Source organism: Oryx dammah, unplaced genomic scaffold, assembly GCF_014754425.2.
Source record: "Oryx dammah isolate SB20612 unplaced genomic scaffold, SCBI_Odam_1.1 HiC_scaffold_14, whole genome shotgun sequence".
NCBI classification, from domain to species: domain Eukaryota; kingdom Metazoa; phylum Chordata; class Mammalia; order Artiodactyla; family Bovidae; genus Oryx; species Oryx dammah.
Window position 1 is genome coordinate 5,143,290 of NW_024070198.1, and position 25,625 is coordinate 5,168,914.

Sequence of the window (25,625 nt, forward strand, 5' to 3'; positions counted from 1 at the left end):
TATCTTCTTTTCTTTTAAGTCTTTTCCTTCTCTACCATTTCCAACAAAGCAGGGAAAATAAATCAGTCTCAGAAGACAGGAAACATCAGCACTTTTCTTCCAACACTGTTGAGGCTCACAAGCAGACTCACATAGATGGATCTCTTAAGAACAGCTGGCCCAAGTCTGCAAGAGAATTCACACTGATGTCTGGTGAGGATGCCTTAAATGCCCATAGTACCATTTACAAGGAATACACAGATCAAAGATCAACAAATTCAGACTTTTTACTCAGAACAGATTTTGTTAAGTCATTTTTACCCAAAACACAAGCCAAGAATGAGTTTCTGAGGGGCCCAAGAGAAAAGATTCAGAGGATGTGGAAACACCCAACCTGCATACCTAGGAGACCAATGTGGGAACTTCCTGATAGATCAGAAACCATAGCTCTAAAGCAGTGGCAAAGCAACAGGCAAAAAGCTGAAAATGAAAGCACTGGAACCAATCCAAACAAAAGAGGTAACAATAATCCCTTGCTTACAGTTGAAGATGCAAATGTAACAGAAAAAGAGGAAACAAGGGAAAGTGAATCACTGACTATCAAAGGAACAGAGCAGTTGCAGTCTCTATCTTCAGACTCTTTGCTTTCCTCTCCTTGGTCTCACTGCTCTTCCTCCACTTTGCCAACTGTTTCAAGAGCAGTGGAACTCAAATCAGAACCTAATGTTGTTGTTTCTCCTGCTGACTGTTCCTTGGAACTTTCTCCTTCAATGCCTTGCATTTTAAATTCTGAGTTCCTTAGCAGAGAGACAGCTACTTGTTTGATGACTTTTGAAACCAAAAAGGACATTTTTGAAAATCTTCCCCATCCACCAAAAACCTCTCCTCCCCCTCCTCCTCCTTGTCCTCCCCCCCCTCCTCCTCTTACGCCTCATATCCTTACTCCCTTTTCTGTGTGTAGTCTTCCTCCTTCTCCTCCTTCGAATCCACCTCCTCTTCCTCTTTCTCCACGTCTTCTACTTTCTGTTCCCTCTCCTCCTCCCTCGACGTCTCCCCCACCTTTTCTACCTTCACTTCCCTCTCTTCCTCCAGCATCTCCTCCTCTTCCTTCTTCATTGCCTCCTTCAATGTCAGTTCCATCCACCAAGTGTGTGCTTACACCAGCTATTGAACGTAGTGTCAGCGTGACACCAGCCAAGGAAGTGAAATCCACTGTGATACAGTTGTCAGCATCAGCAGCACTGTGTAACGCACATCCTCAAAGGGAACCAAAAGGCATTCTCAAGCATATAAAAAACTTAGCAGAACTGGAAAAGTCAGTGGCTAACATGTACAGCCAAATAGAAAAAAATAATCCACCAGCACAACTTTCAAAACTTCAAATGAGTTGTCCTTCAGAGACCACAAATACGGAAATGACATCTGAACAAAACCAGGAGAATTTGCACAATATTGTTGAAGGAATTGAAAAACAGTCTCACAGTCATTCTGCTTCACTGTAATGTTTCTTTTTCAGTTTTAAATGGACAACTCTTTTCTTGACCATAACCTTCCAGTGGAGGCAAATTTGGACATTAAAGAAGACACTATTCTTTTACCCTAAATTCAATGCAATGCTTGTTTTTCTTATTTTTAATTTAAAAGATTATTAATCTCATCATTACTAACTCATATTATAGAATTCCCTTAACTTTCTTAACTACGAAGTAGCATTATTTGTCTACATTTATTTACAAAGTAAGTAATTTCAATCTATTTTTCAGTTGGTATATATGGACATGAAAGTTAGATATCCAGTTTAAACCAATGATTTGTTTATCATGTCAAGTTTTACATTTACTTCTGATCATAGTTTATATGAGTGTTCCAGGAAGACAGCAGACTGTTACAAATAAGCTAAAAAATGATATCATATGTTCTGCTATGTCCTTGAAGCCTATGTATTTGGTAAGAAGAAATACTACCAAAGTAAAATGTTATGTATCTAAAAATGTAGGAGATGACAGACATTATGGTATTCCAAAATAAATCTCAGGTGCTATAGATGTAGACATCTGTTTTCTTATAAGAACATCCTTTACTCTGGCTTGCTTTTATCTTACTAGAATGCTTATACATTTGATAAATCTTTTACTTTTTTCAATTGCTGTCTTATTCTATTTACTTCTCATTGTGTTTTCTCTTCCTTTCTTTATAATGGAAATAAATCTTGAATTGTTGACTTGTAAGACATTTCATTGTTCCCACAAATGTTTATAAATTGCTCTTTAGCTTTGCTTGTTCACATTGTTATATCATTCCTTGATTATAATTTTATCATGAGTCTCCTTCAAAAATAATCTTTATCTCCAGTTTAATTAATTCTAATCAGTTTCATCAAAAGAAAGTTAGGTAAATACCTACAGAGTTTATCTAGTGTGAATTTAGTTACTATTTCATCATTAAAAATTATATTTTTCATTGTCTATCAATAATGTAAAACATGATTGTCTACTAAAAGTTTTTAAAGTTCATAATTGGTTTTATTCCTAGGTACTTTTTTTTAGAATTAGTTTTTATTAAGGTATAGTTGTTTTAGTGTTGTGTTAGTTTCTGCTGTACAACAGTGTGAATCAGCTGTAGATATACATATATTCCCCTCCTGATTACTTTTAATTGCTATGGATAAATCATCCAAATTTAGCCTGTAAACATGAATGAAATATAAAAATTTTAAATAGAAATCAAGAAGAAATATATCTGGTGAACTGCCACCAGTTTTATATATGTCTTTCCTCTTTTATTTTAGGCAAATAAAATAATTTATACTCTAAAAAATTTCAGTAGTTGTTCTTATATCTTAGAGCTCAACTTGTTAAATTCTTAAAGATATCAACTAAGCTAAGTACCATCTTTCTATCCTAATGAAAGCTATCCTCAATCATCAAATAATTACTTTGTTTTTTCCATCTCACACAGGGAATAAATTTTACTTACTGGAAATCCTCACTTTGAATACAAGTGTAATTGTTTATTATATGCTCCAGTTTTAATCTTTTAGGAGATATGTCTGCACAGATAAAACACAACTCCAAAATATAGGCAACGTCCTCTTGATAATTGCCATTTTAAGTATATTAATTCATATCCAGAGCCCTACAATGAATGCATCATTTCACAGGTTTTATTTAACTCATATGTGAAATTTCTTCAAGAATTTGATCTAGCACCCCAGTTAACAATATCAAATAAAAGACTATATAGTTAACTATTTTCATTAGATCCTCTGCTTTAGATTCTTTTCATCCAAATCAACAGTAATTTTTTTTCTGGGGTTCTTGAACATGATTTTTTTCTCTCTTTCACTGAAAAACTTCAGTTGGAGTTTTTGTTGGCAGCTGATCATATGCATGAGAACTTGTGCTATTTGGCGGACTCTGACAAGGTATTATTCACAATTGCATAAACCTTTAATGTGAGTGTGTGCGTCTTCATGCTATTTTGTATCAGCCTCTTGGAAATGTAAAAGCAATTTCTTGTTAATTCCTTAGAATTATTTGATAATTAAATCTCTAAATAACTACCAAAGAATATAAGAAGTCCAAATAACAATTTTATGTAGGTATATAGCCTTATTAAATTGTTACTTTGTCCTTTTACATAACCTTTTTATAATTTTAAATTATTAGTATTTCATACTTTGCAAATGAAACATCCATTCCCATGTTTTATATTTAATCTAGTCTTTCATTAATACATTATATTTAGAAGTTTCCTTCATCATAAAGTCAATTAAAGCATCTTTTACTTGAGATCTAAAAATATTCTGGTATACACTCAAAATATTATTTTTCACCACAACCCCTAAGCTCACACAACCTGACAGCAAACCTCCAAAAACATAATATCATTTTTTCTTCTGCATTTATTATGATTCAATTAGTACAGAAGAAATTATTAGGTGCCTTATTAAAAGTTATAGCTTGTTAACATACATTTTCCTTATTGTTAAAAATAAACAATAATATATACAAATAGTATAAAATGAAAAATTAATACACATTAGATATAAACTACATAAAAAGATGCATGAGTGTCATATAAATGGTTTTATAAGGATTAATAGAAAGTCATGTTAATTGAAAACACCAGATAACTATACATATTGATTCTGTTGTTTACCTTTTCTGAGTTATGTTTTGCCTTTGAGGTAAGACAAAACAATGCGAATAACCAAATAAAAGGCAACAAAAAGGTTGATGGAAATAGTATAGTTCATCTACTGATATTTTATTTTTCATATTTATGGAATGTAATCACAATGAAAAGAGGCAATTTAAGTATCCTAGAAAGTGAAATATAGGCTTTATTGGATACAACTCCAGTCATTATTAAAACCTGAGTATGAGCTCTCAACTTTATGTATCTCTAAAAGATACAAATTGAGTAAAAGTTGAAAATGTCTCAACTTTTAAATGCTTTAAGATTATCATCCCCCTATTTAACCATACAACATAAGCATCCTGCAAGACGGCTGATAGATGCCTGAAACCTCAAATACTGGACCAAGGGACCACTCATGTCTGGGAGGGATACAGAAGGATGGAGTGAGACTTCATAATGCTACTCAGAATGCAATCTAAAACATACAATTTTTTTTTCTAGAATTTTCCATTTAATGTTTTTGGACCATATGGGTAACTGAAACCACAGATAGATAACCACAGATAAGACAAGATTATTGCAATAAATTGCTGACAGCAATATATGTGTATAAGCATTAGACTACCATTATTACCAACCAGATTACCATTATTCAATCACCAATGCCTTATAATCGATGCATTCAAATAAGCAGATTTATCTTGTAAAGTCCTTGGAATATTTTAAATAAATTTTATACAGATTCTTTTGCTGGACTTTAGAGAGTGTTCATAGTAAATTTTCATTGCAGTTGTTTATTAATTTCAGATAGCATGGTCAACAGCATTAGTATAATACTTTAGGTCAAGTGTTTAATGAATAATAAATAAAAAATATTCATAATTAATGACATTGAAAACATTCCATACTTTTTTCCCTTTTAAGTACAGTCAAATGTTTCAACTTAAAATTTAACTATATAAATTTCTATGTAATATTGATTGCTTGGCTATTATATTTCTAAACCTTTTTCATATCACGTCTAGTAATGTAATTTATATTTAAAGACTAGTCAATATTTTGCATTTATTATTTTTAGAATAATTTGACAAAACAAAAAACCTTACAAACATTTGGAAGAATATGTTCTAGTCATGAACTGAAGTCGCTCAGTCGTGTTCGATTCTTTGCGACCCGTGGACTGTAGCCCACCAAGCTCCTCCGCCCATGGGATTCTCCAGGCAAGAATACTGGAGTGGGTTGCCATTTCCTTCTTCAGGGGATCTTCCCTACCCAGGGATCGAACCCAGGTCTCCCACATTGCAGGCAGATGCTTTAACCTCTATTTTTTGTCCTGTAACAATGTTTTTCATGTATCAAGCATATCTTTTCCCCAAATGAGTATCATACATATCAAGACTTGTCTAGGACAGACATGATGTAGAATATTTTTAATCTAACTGATCATAACAGAGTCAGTGTGTGTTATTATACAACCATTGAGATAAAACAGATTGTGTATTGTTTAGTTTTCACATGGCATGAGGGTCTGGAGTGTTAATTGTTTTTAATAATGCAGGCATATAATCTTGATCTTCCTGTTTTGATACTGCCATAAAATATATTTCTCCTGAGACAATTTTTTAGAAGAAATCACCTTCTCAATTTTTCTATGATTTTCTTAAATTACCTTCATTTATAATTCTATTTTATCTGTAAATCCAGGGTGTTTAATACTGATTTCTTCATTTCTGCCTTGCAGGAGAGGTTATACATCAGAGGTAAGGGCTTTATGGTGCTATGTTACATCAAGGTTACTGGAAAACTATTTATGTTACAGGCAGAACTGATTTACATTCTTTCAAGACTAGGGTATTTCCCCTTATTTTAACAAAACTTATAAGCATGCTTTGCTATTTATTTTCTTGTATGTTTGTTGCTTTTTTGTTCCACGTTTTAAGTCAATAAGTGAACACAGATCAACTGTGATTAACTTTTCAAAGATAAATTTCTATTTCCTAGAATTATTATCACTCCATATTGTGACATCCCCCCAAATTCCTTTTTCTAAGGCTATAAATCTAACCTAGAATATGGTTTCTAATTTATAAGCTTTTAAAAAATCAGTACAAGCCTCACTCCTACAACTTTTGAGCTTTTAGAGTTAAAAACAAGTCAGACTATTGTATGGCTTTTTGTGTTAATTTGACTCTTGGTCTGCAGAGAAGATACTGGATATTCTGACCAATAGTATTTGGTGAACTACACTGTAAGTGGCACTATCAATGAGTTACTGAAAATTTAGTATGAGTTAGCATATAGCTCTTCAGTAAAGAGAATGAAATAGGCATATGCCCTAATTGGCTAATGGTTTAGAATGCCTAAGCCCTAGATTATTTAGAAATCAAAATGAATGCATTTAAGAAAAAATTATTTTCAGGGATAATTATCACAGCTAACAGATTGAATCAGAATATCTCTAACTTCAACCTCCTACCCCTTTAAGTGAATACCTTAACTGTACTGTCACACTAACATGTGTACTGTGGAATCTCTATCGCTTCTGTCAAACAGTTGTTCTATTGGCCATTTTAAGCAGTTGGCTCACTTGTAGGGTTATTTCCTAGAACCTCTCTGCCTACATTCCCAAAGCTTACTTTAGGACTTAAGTTGTATAACCATTCCCTTCAAGAACTGAGAAGCCAAAATTTGAATCTGTGTATGTTTTCACCTAGTTATAGTACAGATTATTATGAAACAGACCAGTAGAAAGTGTATTTTAAAAAATATGGGTAAAATGGGGAGGGAGTGAGAAGTGGTCTCCAAAAACTAAGGAAGAACAATTTCCTTAATCATAGAAGAATTTCTGAAAACATGCTTATATCTTGACTTCAAGCAATCCAAGTTTTATAAAAATGAAAAATGAGAGCATGTCTTGAATATAATCATAAATTCATTAGAACCATATTTTTTTTTTTTTTGTGAGCCCTACACTTCTTCCTAATGAACCTGATTATATATAAATGTGACTGGGGAGAAAAAGAGGGACAATTTAAAACAAGGTTAAATTTGTTAAAATGAATTGTGTAATACTTAAAGTTCTTCAGAACCATAAATGACTCTTGCTATGTAGCTTAAACCAAAAAAAATATTTATAGATTTTTATTTATTATGATTATAGTTTGATGTTAATTGAAACAATGATGAAATTAAAGCACATTAATTATGTTCCAACATAAATAGTCAAAATATCACTTAATGCTATACATCTGAGGTAAGGGCTTTATGGTGCTATATTACATCAAGGTTAATAGCTATCACATAACTAATAAATCATATCTCAAGGTAACCAGTTTTAAGCTGTGACCTTTTTTTCTCTCTTTTCAATCATAATCTGCTTTTTCAACCTGAATTATTTCCTAAACCTTTTTCTATTTTAATTTCCTTTGGCAGCAACAACAACTGCTGAGGCCTTCTCTTCTTAAACCAGAGGTATCAATTTTCTTTTTCTTTTCTACCTTCACTGAGTCTTCAACATACTTAATGTGACTTTGAGGCCTATTTCACATGTGGGCAGAGTGTGTGGCTACAAGCATGACATAATTTTACAAGGCAGAGAAAAGGTGGTTTTAAATTAGATCAAATAAGGAAATAAGCAAGCAACTCACCTCCCTTCTGCTTTCTGGTGACTGAAGTTCCAAATTTTTAGCTTCACTCTCTGGAAATCAGGTAAATGAGACCTTTGTTTATATTAAAAGCAAACAAGCATTAAATGAGACAAGTCATGAACCTGATCTGTTGCTTGTCTTAGTGAATCTAGATTCATCAGAACTGTTCTTGAGATCAGATTTAAGTCAGGGAAAATCTGAAGAAATAATGGTGACATCCATGCTGAAATAACAAAGGTAGAAACTTCGTTGTGATAAACAGACTTTAATCATTGAAATGTGATTCAGCAGACTGTCTTTAGGCAGTCTATTTTAAAATGCCTTATGACGTTTTCTCCTGCAATGAGAAAATACATTTGGAGTTATATAATAAATGCATGTCATTTTATTTATTTACTATTTTATATACTTCCTAAATTGAAAGAAATAAAGTAATGCAAATTTTAAATACCTTCTTCCTTTGGAAAATGTAAAATTTTATAATAGCCACTTAAAAAAAATACTTTGTTTATTGCTACTTCTCAACAACAGAATCTTAACTTTGCTAAAGACAGGCATTTTGTGGTTAGAATTCATTCCTCAGATTGAGAAGTTGGTAGCAGAAATATTCAAATGTTATAAATTTTATTTAAAAAATTCCATGGAAGAAATTCTCTGGTGGTCCAGTGGTTAAGAATCTACCTTCCAATGCAGGGGACTTGGGTTAAATCACTGGTCAAGGAACTAAAATCCCACATGCCATAAAATTACAAAAGTAATACATTAAACATTTCTGTGACTACTTCTCCATAGATTGTTGAATCAGATACCTCAGAGTTGAAATCCAAATGCCAGTTACTGTATATAAAGCCTTGGTAAAATTACACATCCTCCTTATGCTCATTAATTTCATCTTTTATGGGGTGTTGGCAGTTATATAAAATATATAAACTTCTAGCTCAGCAACTGGGGCATAGTGGGAAGAAATTCAGTAATGGTAGTTTTTTGTTTTTTTTTTTTTTTTTTGCATCATTAGAGCTTAGTCACTCAATCGTGTCCAACACTTTGCGACACCATGAATTGCAGCACAACAGGCCTCCATTTCCATCACCGACTTCCGGAATTCACTCAGACTCGTGTCCATCGAATCAGTGATGCCATCTAGCCATCTCATCCTCTGTCGTCCCCTTCTCCTCCTGCCCCCAATCCCTCCCAGCATCAGGGTCTTTTCCAATGAGTCAACTCTTTGCATGAGGTGGCCAAAGTATTGGAGTTTCAGCTTTGGCATCATTCCTTCCAATGAACACCCAGGACTGGTCTCCTTTAGGATAGACTGGTCGGATCTTCTTGCAGTTGAAGGGACTCTGAAGAGTCTTCTCCAACACCACAGTTCAAAAGCATCAAATCTTCAGTGTTCAGCTTTCTTTATATTCCAAATATACATCCATACATGACCACTGAAAAAACCATAACTTTGACTACATAAACTTTTCTAGGAAAGTAATGTCTCTGCTTTATAATATACTGTCTAGGTTGATCATAACTTTCCTTTCAAGAAGTAAGCGTCTTTTAATTTCATGGCTGCAATCAACATCTGCAATGAATTTGGAGTCCCCCAAAATAAAGTCTGAAACTGTTTCCACTGTTTCCCCACCTATTTCCCATGAAGTGATGGGACCAGATGCCATGATCTTAGTTTTCTGAACGTTGAGCTTTAAGCCAACTTTTTCACTCTCCTCTTTCACTTTCATCAAGAGGCTTTTTAGTTCCTCTTCACTTTTTGTCATAAGGGTGGTGTCATCTGCATAGCTGAGGTCATTGATATTTCTCCCGGCAATCTTGATTCCAGCTTGTGTTTCTTCCAGCCCAGCCTTTCTCATGAAATACTCTGCATAGAAGTTAAATAAGCAGGATGACAATATACAGCCTTGATGTACTCCTTTTCGTATTTGGAACCAGTCTGTTGTTCCATGTCCAGTTCTAACTGTTGCTTCCTGACCTTCATACAGGCTTCTCAAGAGGCAGCTCAGGTGGTCTGGTATTCCCATCTCTTTCAGAATTTTCCACAGTTTATTGTGATCCACACAGTCAAAGGCTTTGGCATAGTCAATAAAGCAGAAATAGATATTTTTCTGGAATTCTCTTGCTTTTTCCATGATCCAGCGTATGCTGGCAATTTGATCTCTGGTTCCTCTGCCTTTTCTAAAACCAGCTTGAACATCTGAAAGTTCACAGTTCACGTATTGCTGAAGCCTGGCTTGGAGAATTTTGAGCATTACTTTACTAGCGTGTGAGATGAGTGCAATTGTGCAGTAGTTTGAGCATTCTTTGGCATTGCCTTTCTTTCGGGATGGAATGAAACTGACCTTTACCAGTCCTGTGGCCACTGCTGCGTTTTCCAAATTTGCTGGCATATTGAGTACAGCACTTTCACAGCATCATCCTTCAGGATTTGAAATAGCTCCACTGTAATTCCATCACCTCCACTAGCTTTGTTCATAGTGATGCTTTTTAAGGCCCACTTGACCTCACATTCCAGGATGTCTGGCTCTAGGTGAGTGATCACACCATCGTGATTATTTGGGTCGTGAAGTTCTTTCTTGTACAGTTATCTTGTGTATTCTTGTCAACTCTTTTTTCAATATAAATTTATTTAATTGGAGGTAAATTACTTTACAATATTGTATTGGTTTTGCCATACATCAACATGAAACTGCCACGGGTATACACATGTTCCCCATCCTGAACCCCCTCCAACTCCCTTCCCATTCCATCCATCTGGGCCATCCCATTGCACTAGCCCCAAGCATCCTGTATCGTGTATCAAATCTGGACTGGCGATTCATTTCATATAATATATTATACATGTTTGAATGACATTCTCCCAAATCATCCCATGCTCTCCCTCTCCCACAGAGTCCAAAAGACTGTTCTATACATCTGTGTCTCTTTTGCTGTCTCGCATACAGGGTTATAGTTACCATCTTTCTAAATTCCATATATATGTGTTACTATACTCTACTGGTGCTTTTCTTTCTGACTTACTTCACTCTGTATAATAGGCTCCAGTTTCATCCACCTCATTAAAACTGATTCAAATGTCTCCTTTTTAATGGCTGAATAATACTCCATTGTGTATATGTACCACAGATTTCTTATCCATTCGTCTGCTGATGGATATCTAGGTTGGTTCCATGTCCTGGCTATTATAAACAGTGCTGCGATGAACATTGGGGTACCATGTCTCTTTCAATTCTGGTTTCCTGGTTGTGTATGCCCAGCAGTGGGATTGCTGGGTCATCAGTTCAGTGGCTCAGTCATGTCCAACTCTTTGCGACCCCATGAATTGCAGCACGCCTGGCCTCCCTGTCCATCACTAATTCCTGGAGTTCACTCAAACTCACATCCATTGAGTCGGTGATGCCATCCAGCCATCTCATCCTCTGTCATCCCCTTCTCTTCCTGCCCCCAATCCCTCCCAGCATCAGGGTCTTTTCCAAAGAGTCAACTCTTCGCATGAGGTGGCCAAAATACTGGAGTTTCAGCTTTAGCATCATTCCTTCCAAAGAACACCCAGGACTGATCTCCTTTAGAGTGGACTGGTTGGATCTCCTTGTAGTCCAAGGGACTTTCAAGAGTCTTCTCCAACACCACAGTTCAAAAACATCAATTCTTCAGCACTCAGCCTTCTTCATAGTCCAACTCTCACATCCATACATGACCACCGGAAAAACCATAGCCTTGACTAGACGGACCTGTGTTGGTAAAGTAATGTCTCTGCTTTTGAATATGCTATCTAGGTTGGTCATAACTTTCCTTCCAAGAAGTAGGCATCTTTTAATTTCATGGCTGCATAAGGCAGTTTTATTTCCAGGTTTTTAAGGAATCTCCACACTGTTCATAATGACTGTACTAGTTTGCATTCCCACCAACAGTGTAAGAGAGTTCCCTTTTCTCCATACCCTCTCCAGCATTTATTGCTTGTAGACTTTTGGATAGCAGTCATTGTGACTGGTGTGAAATGGTACCTCATTGTGGTTTTGATTTGCATTTCTCTGATAATGAGTGACGTTGAACATTTTTTCCTGTGTTTGTTAGCCATCTGTATGTCTTCTTAGAGAAATGTCTGTTTAGTTTTTTGGCCTACTGTTTGATTGAGTCTTTTATTTTTCTTGAATTGAGCTGCAGGAGTTGCTTGTATATTTTTGAAATTAGTTATTTGTCAGTTGCTTCATTTGCTATCATTTTTTTCCCACTCTGAAGGCTGTCTTTTCACATTGCTTATCGTTTCCTTTGTTGTGCAGAAGCTTTTAATTTTAATTAGGCCCCATTTGTTTATTTTTGCTTTTATTTCCAATATTCTGGGAAGTGCGTCATAAAGGATCCTGCTGTGGTTTATGTCGGAGAATGTTTTGCCTATGTTCTCTTCTAGGAGCTTTATAGTTTCTGGTCTTACATTTAGATCTTTAATCCACTTTAAGTTTATTTTTGTGTGTGGTGTTAGAAAGTGATCTGGTTTCATTCTTTAACAAGTGGTTGACCAGTTTTCCAAGCACCACTTGTTAAAGAGATTGTCTTTTCTCCATTGTATATTCTTGCCTCCTTTGTCAAAGATAAAATGTCCATAGGTGTGTGGATTTATCTCTGAGATTTCTATTTTGTTCCATTGATCTATATTTCTGTCTTTGTGCCAGTACCATACTGTCTTGATGACTGTGCCTTTGTAGTAGAGCCTGAAGTCAGGCAGGTTGATTCCTCTAGTTCCATTCTTCTTTCTCAAGATTGCTTTGGCTATTCAAGGTTTTTTTGTATTTCCACACAAATTGTGAAAGTATTTGTTCTAGCTCTGTGAAAAATACCGTTGGTAGTTTGATAGGGATTGCACTGAATCTATAGATTACTTTGGGTAGTATACTAATTTTCAATACATTGATTCTTCCTTTCCATGAACAGGGTATATTTCTCCATCTATTAGTGTCCTCTTTGATTTCTTCATCAGTGTTTTATAGTTTTCTATATATAGGCCTTTAGTTTCTTTAGGTAGATATATTCCTATGTATTTTATTCTTTTCATTGCAATGGTGAATGGAATTGTTTCCTTAATTTCTCTATTTTCTCATTATTAGGGTATAGGAATGCAAGGGATTTCTGTATGTTGATTTTATATCATGCAACCCTACTATATTCATTGATTAGCTCTAGTAATTTTCTGGTGGAGTCTTTAGGGTTTTATGTGTAGAGGATCATGTCATCTGCAAACCATGAGCATTTTACTTCTTCTTTTCCAAAGTGGATTCCTTTTTTTTTCTTTTTCTGCTCTGATTGCTGTGGCCAAAACTTCCAAAACTATGTTGAATAGTAGTGGTGAAAGTGGACACCCTTGTCTTCTTCCTGACTTTAGGGGAAATGCTTTCAGTTTTTCACCATTGAGGATAATGTTTGCTGTGGGTTTGTCATATATAGCTTTTATTATGTTGAGGTATGTTCCTTGTATTTCTGCTTTCTAGAGAGTTTTTATCATAATTGGATGTTGAATTTTGTCAAAGGCTTTCTCTGCATCTATTGAGATAATCATGTGGCTTTTTTTTTTTCAATTTGTTAATGTGGTGTTTTACATTGATTGATTTGTGGATATTGAACAATCCTTGCATGCCTGGGATAAAGCCCACTTGGTCATGGTGTATGATCTTTTTAATGTGTAGTTGGATTCTCTTTGCTAGAATTTTGTTAAGGATTTTTTCATCCATGTTCATCAGTTATCTTGGTCTGTAGTTTTCCTTTTTTGTGGCATCTTTGCCAGGTTTTGGTATTAGGCTGATGGTGGCCTTGTACAATGAGTTTGGAAATTTACCTTCCTCTGCAATTTTCTGGAAGAGTTTGAGTAGAATAGATGTTAGCTCTTCACTAAATTTTTGGTAGATTTCAGTTGTGAAGTCGTCTGGACCTGGGCTTTTGTTTGCTGGAAGATTTCTGATTATAGTTTCAATTTCCATGCTTGTGATAACTCTGTTAAGATTTTCTGTTTCTTCCTGGTTCAGTTTTGGAAAGTTGTACTTTTCTAAGAATTTGTCCATTTCTTCCAAGTTGTCCATTTTATTGGCATATAATTGCTGATAGTAGTCTCTTATGATCCTTTGTATTTCTGTGTTGTCTGTTGTGATTGATCCATTTTCATTTCTAATTTTATTGGTTTGATTTTTCTCCCTTGGTTTCTTGATGAGTCTGGCTAATGGTTTGTCAATTTTATTTATCCTTTCAAAGAACCAGCTTTTGGCTTTGCTGATTTTTGCTATGATATCTTTTGTTTCTTTTGCATTTATTTCTGCCCAAGTTTTTAAGATTTATTTCCTTCTACTAACCCTGGGTTCTTTATTTCTTCCTTTTATAGTTGCTTTAGGTGTAGAGTTAGGTTTTTTATTTGACTTTTTTCTTATTTCTTGAGGTATGCCTGTATTGCTATAAACCTTCCCCTTAGCATTGCTTTTACAGTGTCCCACAGGTTTGGGTTGTTTTCATTTTCATTTGTTTCTATGCATATTTTGATTTCTTCTGTGATTTGTTGGTTATTCAGCAGTGTGTTATTCAGCCTCCATATGTTGGAATTTTTAATACTTTTTCTCCTATAATTGACATCTAATCTTACTGCATTTTGGTCAGAAAAGATGCTTGGAATGACTTAAATTTTTTTGAATTTACCAAAGCTAGATTTATGGCCCAGGATGTGATCTATCCTGGAGAAGGTTCCATGTGCACTTGAGAAAAAGGTGAAATTCATTGTTTTGGGGTGAAATGTCCTATAGATATCAATTAGATATCAATTAGTATCTTCTGCTTCTGTTAGGTCCATACCATTTCTGTCCTTTATCAAGCACATCTTTGCATGAAATGTTCCCTTGGTATCTCTAATTTTCTTGAAGAGATCTCTACTCTTTCCCATTCTGTTGTTTTCCTCTATTTCTTTGCATTTATCACGGAGGAAGGCTTTCTTATCTCTCCTTGCTATTCTTTGGAACTCTGCATTCAGATGCTTATATCTTTCCTTTTCTCCTTTGCTTTTTGCTTCTCTTCTTTTCACAGCTATTTGTAAGGCCTCCTCAGGCAGCCATTTTGCTTTTTTGCATTTCTTTTCCATGGGGATGGTCTTGATCCTTGTCTCCTGTACAATATCATGAACCTCCCTCCATAGTTCATCAGGCACTCTGTCTATCAGATATAGTCCCTTAAATCTATTTCTCACTTCCACTGTATAATCATAAGGGATTTGATTTAGGTCATACCTGAATTGTCTATTGGGTTTCCCTACTTTCTTCAATTTAAGTCTGAATTTGGCAATAAGGACTTCATGATCTGAGCCACAGTCAGCTCTCAGTCTTGTTTTTGCTGACTGTATAGAGCTTCTCCATTTTTGGCTGCAAAGAATATAATCAATCTGATTTCATTATTGACCATCTGGTGATGTCCATGTGTAGAGTCTTCTCTTGTGTTGTTGGAAGAGAGTGTTTGCTATGACCAGTGTGTTCTCTTGCCAAAGTGTGTGTATCTCTCTATTAACTTTTGCCCTGCTTCATTCTGTACTCCAAGGCCAAATTTGCCTGTTACTCCAGGTGTTTCTTGACTTACTACTTTTGCATTCCAGTCTCTTATAATGAATGGGACATCTTTTTTGGGTGTTAGTTCTAAAAGGTCTTGTAGGTCTTCATAGAACCGTTCAACTTCTGCTTCTTCAGCATTACTGGTTGGGGCATAGGCTTGGATTACTGTGATATTTAATGATTTGCCTTGGAAATGAACAGAGATCATTCTGTCATTTTTGAGATTGCATCCAAGTACTGCATTTTGGACTCTTTCGTTGACCATGATGGCTACTCCATTTCTTCTAAGGAATTCCTGCCCACAGTAGTAGATATAATGGTCATCTGAGTTAAATTCAGACATTCCAGTCCATTTTAGTTCACTGATTCCTAGAATGTTTCCGTTCAATCTTGCCATCTCCTGCTTGACCACTTCCAATTGCCTTGATTCATGGACCTGACATTCCAGGTTCCTATGGAATATTGCTGTTTACAGCATCGGACCTTGCTTCTATCACCTGTCACATCCACAGCTGGGTATTGTTTTTGCTTTGGCTCCATCCCTTCATTCTTTCTGGAGTTATTTCTCCACTGATCTCCAGTAGCATATTGGGCACCTACCGACCTGGGGAGTTCCTCTCTCAGGATCCTATCATTTTGCCTTTTCATACTGTTCCTGGGGTTCTCAAGGCAAGAAAACTGAAGTGATTTGCCATTCCCTTCTCCAGTGGACCACATTCTGTCAGACCCTTCCACCATGATCTGCCAGGCCTGGGTGGCCCTACATGGCATGGCTTAGTTTCAATGAGTTAGACAAGACTGTGGTCCATGTGATCAGATTGGCTAGTTTTCTGTGATTATGGTTTCAGTGTGTCTGCCCTCTGATGCCCTCTCACAACACCTACTGTCTTCCTTGGGTTTCTCTTACCCTGGACGTGGGGTATCACTTCACGGCTGCTCCAGCAAAGCGCAGCCGCCCCTCCTGACCTTGAACGTGGAATCGCTTCTCTCAGCCCTCCTGTGCCTGCGCAGGCTCCCCTGGTGGCTCAGCTGGTTAAGAATCCGCCTGCAATGTGGGAGGCCTTGGTTTGATCCCTGTGTTGGGAAGATCCCTTGGAGAAGGGAAAGAGTACCTGCTCCAGTATTCTGGCCTGGAGAATTCCATGGACTATATATCCATGGGGTCTCAAAGAGTCAGACACAACTGAATGACTCACTCTCACTTTCACTTTCCTGCATCATTACAAACATTTACAATTTGGTCAGTAAGATACTAGACTGATTATATGTGTTCTCTGTGTGGTCAGCAAAAAATGAAATTTAAAAATAACATTAAGCAGTTTATCTGCCCATAAAAGCACCTTTTCATAAGACACTTGGCATAATTCACCTGCTATGGGAATGGCAACAAGGACTCTATGGAACAGCCAAAAAGACCAACGTTCCACTTTTCTTTTCAGTCTGACTCAGGATCTTAGAGCTTCCCTGGTGGCTCAGTCGGTAAAGAATCTGCCTGCAATGTGGGAGACCTGGGTTCAATCCCTAGGTTGGGAAGATCCCTTTGAGGAAGGCATGACAATCCCTCTAGTATTCTTGCCTGGAGAATCCCCTTGAACAGAGGAGACTGGCAGGCTTAATGGTGGAGTTCTTCCTCCATTTTCTCTTTTTCTGAAGAGATGATGCTTTAATAGGTGATACAAGTATCCAGGTGGGACCTTTCAGAGCATTCCCTTCCACCAGCTCCCATCTCTCCCTATAGACTATAGAGCGATTGATTAAATTGACGATTGAGTATGTGGGTTCCTCCCCAGTTGCTTCCATCCTTCTGTTATTTTTTTAAGTCATTTGATGCCAGATATATATATTTAGCTAACAAGACCTGAGTTTTATTTACCAGTCAAGAAAAAAGAGAAGTACGTGTCTGTAAAGAAAATTGATCCTTTTAAAAGTTGAAATCCACTCAGTCACCTTGTGCTCAGTTGCTTCAGTCATGGCCAACTCTTTGTGACCTCATATACTGTAGCCAGGATCCTCTGTATATAAGATTAGCGAGGCAAGAATACAGAAGTTGGCATTTCTTTCCCCAGGGTATCTTCCTTACCCAGTGACCCAACCCTCATCTCCTGCAGCGCCTGCATTCGCAGGCAGGTTCTTTTACCACCAGTGCTACCTGGGAAGCCCCTTCCGTAGCATATATTTCCATAAATATTTTTCATTATTCCTAAAAGCTATTAAAATTCAACTTTAAAAACTTTTTTTGCTTTTACTTGTCATGAGATCACATACTTCGAAATGTTTCCTCCTTTAAATGCACAATACAGTATTGTCAACTGTAAGTTCAATGCGGTATAGCAATCTCTAAACTTTTTCATTGTGCTTAATTGAAACTTAATATCTGCTAAATAGCAACTTCACATTTGCCCCTGTCCCCGTCGCCTGCCTGGGGCTTCCCTGGTGACTCAAGTGGTAAAGAATCTGCTTGCAATGCCAGAGACTTGGATTCAATCCCTGAGTTGGGAAGATTCCCTGGAGAAGGCAAATGGCAACCCTCTCCAGTATTCTTGCCTTGAGAATTCCTAGGACAGAGGAGCCTGGCAGGCTACAGTCCATGGGGTTGCAAAGAGTATGACACGGCTGAGCCACTAACACTTTTGCCATCCCCTGGCAATCATCATTTTCCTTTCTGTTTCTATAAGACTGACTACTTTAGATACCTTGTATAAGTGGAATCATGTTGGATGTGTCCTTCTGTGACTGGCTTATTTCATCAATGTGGTAGCAAATGACAAGACTTCCTTTTAAAAAAAAAAAAAAAAGGCTGAATAATACTCCCTTATATGTATGTACCACATTTTCTTCATATCAATACATTCTTCCATTTATGGACATTTAGATTTCAACTTCAGAATCATTTGGCAGTCTTTGCTCAGTCTTCCCATGCATTAGATTAAACATGCATTGGCCAAGAAGTTAAGTATTACTTCTGAGACCTTTTGGCTTCATTTAAACTAGTATAATTACATTGGATTTTGAATGCTTCAGTAGTCTAAGCCTATCAATATTAATCAGTTTTTTTCTTAAGTATTTAATTTTAATAAGTCAAATTTAGATTTTAACATTGTCCCAGTTTCTTATTGGTCTGAATTGACTTCATTTCACACCTTTTTTCCTGTAATAAACATTTTTGAAATAAAAATACAGACATAAAATTATATTGTGTTGCGAAATGAATTTTTACAGAGGACTCATGGAGAAGGCAATGGCACCCCACTCCAGTACTCTTGCCTGGAAAATCCCATGGAAGTAGGAGCCTGGTAGGCTGCAGTCCATGGGGTCACTGAGAGTTAGGCATAACTCAGTGACTTCACTTTCACTTTTCACTTTCATGCATTGGAGAAGGAAATAGCAACCCACTCCAGTGTTCTTACCTGGAGAATCCCAGGGACGGCGGAGCCTGGTGGGCTGCCGTCTATGGGGTCATACAGAGTTGGACACAACTGAAGCGACTTAGCAGCAGCAGCATGCCATAGTAGCTCTCCAAAGGCCCTCCACATTAACACTTAGATATTGTTTCTCCTTTCACTCCTACTCACCTAGCTTTTGTTTCCAACATAAATGTTTAACTGTTTTTGTTGTTTAGTCATTAAGTTGTGCCCAACTCTTTGTGACCCCATGAACCATAGCCCACCAGGCTCCTTTGTCCATAGGATTTCCCAGGCAAAAATACTAGAATTGGATGTCATTTTCTTCTCCAGGGGATCTTTGCAAGCCAGACATCTGCTGCATTGGCAGGAGGATTCAATACGTATAGTTAATTTTGGCTTTATCGAGGTATAAGTGACAAGTTAAATTGTAAAATGTTTCAAGTGTACATTCTGGTGTTTTGATATATGGATACACTGTGAAAGGGCTTCCCAGGTGGCTCAGTGGTAGACAATCCGCTTGCCAATGCAGGGGTTGCAAGAGATGCATGTTGGATCCCTGGGTGGGGAAGATCCCCTGAAGGAGGAAATGGTAACCCACTCCAGTATTCTTGCCTGAAAAATCCAATGGACAGAAGAGTCTGGCAGGCTATGGCCCATGGGGTCTCAAAGAGTAGGACATGACTGAGCATGCACACATGCAAGCATACACTGTAAAAGGACTAACATATCTGTCCTCACATATTTATCTTATATTTTTACTCTTTATTTTTTGTGAGATCATTTAAGTTGTACCCCCTTAGCAAATGTCAGTCATACAGTATAGCATTATAACTGTAGTCACCATGTTTTACATTTGATGCTTGACCTTATACACCTTATAGCTAAAAGTTTGTGCACTTTCACAAACCTTTGATCATTTCCTCTACTCAGTAATCATTTTTCTACTGTTCCTGTGAATTTAGTTTTTAATTTGTTTTCTATTGTTTTCAGATTCCAAATATAAATAATACCATATAGTTTTGTATGCATGGCTTGTTTCACTGAGTATAATGCCCTCAAGATCCATTTCCTGTTGTCATCACAAATGGCAGGAGTTCTTTTTCTAAGTATAGCCATTTGTCAGTAGCCAAATGAGGTTTATCCAAAGTGTGATTATTGCTAACAGAAAAATTTTCACCTAACTGGCAACACCCAAATTAGTTTGTCTGTTTTTGAAGTTTATAGAAATAGGATAATATCGACTCATATGTTTCATTTTGTACCTGACTTCTTTTGCTCATCATTCTGTAAGGAAGATTCATCTCTATTCTGTGATGTAGCCGCGTGTTTATCTCATGGCCTTAGGTATCAGTTCCAGTTTGGGGCTGTTATAAATTATGTATTTTCGTGCACAATTTTACATATTTATATTGGGCACATAGACTAAGTTAAATTGAATTTCTGTGAAAAGAAATATGTATGTTTTACTTCAGTATTATTCCCAAACCTTTCCCAGATGGTTTTGCTAATTCATAATCTCCAGAATATGAGAGTTCCGGTTGTGCCATGTCCCTTACCCAACATGGTATTGCTGATATACACACACACACCTATTACTTTTAACGTCTTATGAGTAAACGGAATCCATTTTAACATCAAAACTGGATTCCTTTGCAATTAATTCACAAAGCATTTTAACTGCAAAGTCAACAGATAGTACATTTAGTAGAGGGGTTGCAAGCTCATAAAAATCTAGGGAGGTAATGCAAGTAAGTAGAGTTTATTCAATGTAAAAGAGAGAGTAATGGGGCATCCTATTGCGACTGTGAGTGTAGTTGTAAAATAGTCTGGTTGAGGACACAGCAGTGACCAGGAAAGAACATGATTGCTGTAGGGAAAAATACCATCAACTAAATTCATGACATATAAAAATAAGAGCCCACTGTTGCTATCTTTATATTTTTTGAAAGAAATAAAAAAATCCAGATTTTTAACAGCATTTTCTGATTAGAAATTGGGTAACTAATCACTTTTTTAAAATGCTATTTGCCAAACAAAGCACAAATGAGGGCTAACTCCCTTTCAATCATGCAGGCTGTGAATATCCACACTTTTAAGTGATACATTAGTAGCCCCAGAGGACTTGTTTTCCTGACATATTATACCTGGACCAACAAAATTAGTTCTTATAAACAGTATATGATATTAGAAATAATATTCCACTGGTTTTCCTGTGGATACCTAAACTCTTCTTCCCTTTTCTTACTTCATTGACAATTAATTTGGTAAAACCTTGACAGTTCAACTTATTCAAATGTTAACATAGAAATGAAAAGAGAAATTTAGTGAAACTGAATTTAATTGTGAAACTGTTATTTAAAGCTAATTTTATATGTATGACTCAGGAAAAATATCTTTCCATTAAGTGTAGAATGACAAAAATCAGTAGAGTCTGGAATTTAGAATTGGAAACCTTGAAAAGGCCTGTGGTCTGACAACTTTCTTTCTTTTCTTTTTTTTTTTTTAGGAAAAATAATTAAATTCTTAATTATCATCCTTGAAGATATGTCACATATTAGCACATTTTTATTAATATATAAATGATTATTTTCAAATCCTTTCTTAAGAATAGCTTTTGATGAACCGAAGAGCTCTTGATAGTAGAAAAATGTTATTAGGATGATGAAACAGTGATGAAACAGATAATGTTATAATTTTCTTCATGACTAAAGTCTACTAATAATATGTTAAATAGGTTGAACTATTAACTGTCTATTGATAGTTTTAAAAAGTATCTAAAAACTAATGATATATGCTTATCTGTAATCTTTGACAGATTTACCATTCAAAAAACTTTACTTTCCCCCTCCCCAGTTCTAATAACATAAATTAATTTTGTGTAAAATAGCTACAGACTATATATATATGTTTGAGTATGTTTAACTAACATTTGTAACTAAAGTTATTTTGGCAGCAGCATTTTGAGAGTCATCGAACACTAGGTTGGGAAAACAAACTTTGAGCTGAAATGTGATAAGAATTTATTTTCAAATGTGATTTCTCTCTTTGAATAATAGGAGTTATCCATGGAGTCTGGAATTGATCCTGGCCAGGAATATGGACAAGATTATTACAGTTATGAGCATGGGTACATCTTCAGATTTTTTATCCAGTATCTTAATATTTTATGAATAATAAGGTGTTATTAAGGGATTATTATTATTAGCATTTTATGAGTATCATTTCATCCATTTCATGTTTGAAAATGAGTTATGTATCTAGTTTTAGCTTCAATCAAGTTTACCCATTTTTTCTATATTGAATTTTGTTTTGATGTTTATATTGATATTGACTACAGTTTGAAAAATGCAATAAAATTGTTCAAATTATTTAAATGAGGAATAGAAGTCAAACATATTTGCTCAATTCCTGAATTCACCATTTCTTTCATATGAGATATTTAACATTTTATCTAACTAGTCAGCCTCAAGATTTGCCCAAGAGAAATTCATAAGAAAACACAGTTTGGAATCCAGAAATGATCATTTCAAAAGTCATTTCTACAGATATAAGTTAACTGTTTTCTACAGTAGAGCAAAATAAATATTATCCAATATCATATTTGAAGCAGAAATTTAAACTTAGAGTTTGTGTTCTGAATAAGCTACCTTTCAGAAAGAACCTGTTTGGTGCCTTAAATTGTTCAGTTAGTCAAGGAAAAATATGCCTTTCTCTTCACTCTTATCTCTCCTAAAACTTCAAACTGAAATTTTAAGATTAATTTCCTTTTCTTGTTATTCCAGGGTACCTTATGGCAAAAGTCACTGGTCCTCAGGTTGTAGTTCTTTCCCTGTGGTTTTGTAACTAGTGTACCAGAAGCCAAATAGGTGCTGTATAAATATCTGGTGATTTATTGGTGAAGAAAAAGAAGGACACAGAGATCAATCATAGTTATACAGATCACATGAAGAAATGTTTAAAGTTGTAAGTTTCTGTTACAGGTATGAAATGCCTCAATATGGAAGTCGTCGTCGTTTGTTACCCCCGGCTGGACAAGAGGAATATGGTGAGGTGGTTGGTGAAGCTGAAGAGGAATATGAGGAGGAAGAGGTAACTACTATAATATTTTATGTAATGTTAACATTCCAAGGAAATGGCAACCCACTCCAGTATTCTTGCCTGGACAATCCCATGGCCTGACGAGGCTGGCAGGCAACAGTCTATGGGGTCACAAAGAGTCAGACAAGACTGAGTGACTTCACCTTAACCTTCCAAGAAGAATATTTTTAGCCCTATTTGAATAGAAGCCTACAAAATGTTTCAGATATCAAAAATCCTGTTCATTTAGTACCTGTTTTCCATAGAAATTTAATAATACTAGCCATTTCATTGTCTTGTCTATAGAAGGACATCAATTTATATATAAATTTAATTTAATTATATAAAATATTAATTTGAAATAAAACCAAAATAAAAAATTCTAAATGTTATTCCATAATGGTAATATTATAATCAAATAGGTTAAAAAATATTTTGCACAATAAAATGCTCCCACATTGTCTAGCAAACCTAAAAGTCATTAAAAGTATAATCTCCATTTTTAATTATAAGAGAAAAATAAAGCATCACCAGTATTCTTAATGGAATTATGTCATTTAAGTCTAAATTACCACAAATTCATTTATATCAAATCCATATACTTTGCCTGAAATATTCACTTGGAATGTGCTGTGCTCACTCAGTCATGTCTGACTCTTTGCAGTCTCACTCACTGTAGCCTGCTAAGCTCCTCTGTCCATGAAATTTTCCAGACAAGAATACTGAAACAGGTTACTATTTCCTACTCCAAGAGATCTTCCCAACCCAGGGATCAAACCAGAGTCGCTTGCATCTCCTGCATTGACAGGCAGATTCTTTACCACTACTGCCACCTGGGAAGCCCTCATTTGGAATACTGATTCAGACATTTAAAACAAAACAAAACAAAAATAATGTCACTGTAGTTTTACCCTGGTCAACATTTTAAAAATAGTTAAATATTTCATTAGCTATTCAGATAAGCCATCATAATTTCCAGATGGGTAAAAATTTTGTTAAAGCAAATGCATAACACTATTTATTCAAAGTCTAAGAATGGGAGAGAGAAGAGGAAATGATTAATTTCTTTCTTTCTTTTTTGATCTAAGGTGAGAAATAAATTTTGAATAAGAAAAGTGAGAAAACCTTACATTTTGGTATTAGAATGTATAAGCTAGAGTGGTTATTTCCTTGACCATCTTCTGTCTATATGCAGTGGAGTAAACAGTAGGGAATGGTATGATTGTTCTCTAAAAACAGTTTTATAATTTGCATGAAGCTATTGCCCTTTAGATTCACTCCTCTTTAACTTATGTAGGACAAGGTCATAGCATAACCTTTCCCCAGCTGACACTTCAATTGCATTTTCATGATTTTCAGGAAAAGGCAAAGGAAGTCAAACCAAAAGTTGAAATTAGACAGCCTAGTGAGGAGGAAGAAGTAGTTGTCACTATTGAAAAGCCACCCCCAGCTGAACCAACATACACAACATGGAAGAGAGCCAGGATATTCCCCATGATTTTTAAGAAAGTTAGAGGACTAGCTGATAGAAGAGGCATCATTGACCTTGAGGAGGAAGAGTGGCAGCGACGCCTTGAGGAAGAAGATAAAGATTATTTGAAACTAACTCTGGACCAAGATGAAGCTACAGAAAGCACGGTAGAATCAGAGGAGGAATCCTCAAGTGACTATACTGAATACAGTGAAGAGGAATCCGAGTTCAGTGAGTCTGAGACTACGGAAGAGGAGTCTGAGTCAGAGACACCCTCTGAGGAGGAAGAAAGTTCTACCCCTGAATCAGAAGAGTCAGAATCCACTGAGTCAGAAGGGGAAAAGGCAAGGAAAAATATTTTCATTGCAAGAAGAAGGCCTGTTGTTGAAGACGTCAAGGAAGTCAAAAGTAGAAAAAAGGAGCCAGCTGAAGAGCCAGAACTGAAGGTGGAAGAAGAGGAGGAATGCCCAGCAGAAGAACAGAAAAGTGAGCTGGCCCCTGTGGAAGAGCCAACAGACCTCGAATCTCGCGACGTCACTGAAGAGGGGAGTGCAGAATCAGCTTCAGTGGAAGGAGGTGTTGAAAGTGAGGAAGAGTCAGAATCAAGTAGTATTAGCAGTAGTAGCGAAAGTCAGTCTGGAGGTCCTTGGGGCTTTCAGGTGCCAGAGTATGACCCAAGCAAGTATGCAAGCAAGAAGTCTCCAGGAGCAAACTCAGAAGGTTACAACACAGCACTGTAAACGAGATCACAGTAGGTGAAAGTTTTGCAGTGATGAGTGCTCTTGTGTGCAGTGCTTTCTGTGCATTTTCTGAAATGACATTTGAAGGGAGGAAATTGATGATGATTTTTATCTGACTTAAGATTGGAAGCATGCCAGAAAAGCAGCTATATATGCTATCCAAATAGATTTGTATATTAGAATATATTAGGGTAAATCTGGTTGATCTTTCCTCTATTAGTAATTAAAAAGACATACAATCAGTTACTCAGTATTTAATATTTCATAATGTGATTTCTGTTAATGCAATGTGGAATTAGGTATTGCCAGTGATGCTCTGGCTATTGGAATGAATTTATGAATATATGCAGTGGTCTTTATACCATCTTTGTAACATAAATCCTTAGGACAAGCTACAACAAATGAGATCTCTGCAAGTCTACTTTTGCATGTATGTACATTTCAACTGGCAAACATATTATCAAAAACATCATAAACATGTTCAATTAGGTTTGTAGCTTGCATTTTCAAATATTAGATTTTAAATGAAATAAATTAAAAACAAAAGTTATTAATATTTCCTTTCTCTTGTGGATAGGAATTAAAGTGGATTT

The 25,625-nt window shown here is 36.0% G+C and overlaps 1 protein-coding gene across 8 annotated transcripts in view; it reads left to right on the forward strand.

The window, feature by feature from the left end:
• The window catches only part of PCDH15 (protocadherin related 15), an 874,191-nt gene extending 849,159 nt beyond the window's left edge, over positions 1 to 25,032 (forward strand). For 6 of the 8 annotated variants that reach the window (XM_040254664.1, XM_040254663.1, XM_040254662.1 and 3 more), the window contains one exon: positions 20 to 1,481. In XM_040254664.1, coding sequence (XP_040110598.1) covers positions 20 to 1,481 — 1,462 coding nt within the window. Of the gene's footprint in view, positions 1 to 19; positions 1,482 to 22,724; positions 22,834 to 24,180 lie in introns of those variants that run through there. The other 2 variants (XM_040254669.1, XM_040254668.1) reach the window with 1 other exon arrangement.
• Positions 25,033 to 25,625: the final 593 nt, after the last annotated feature.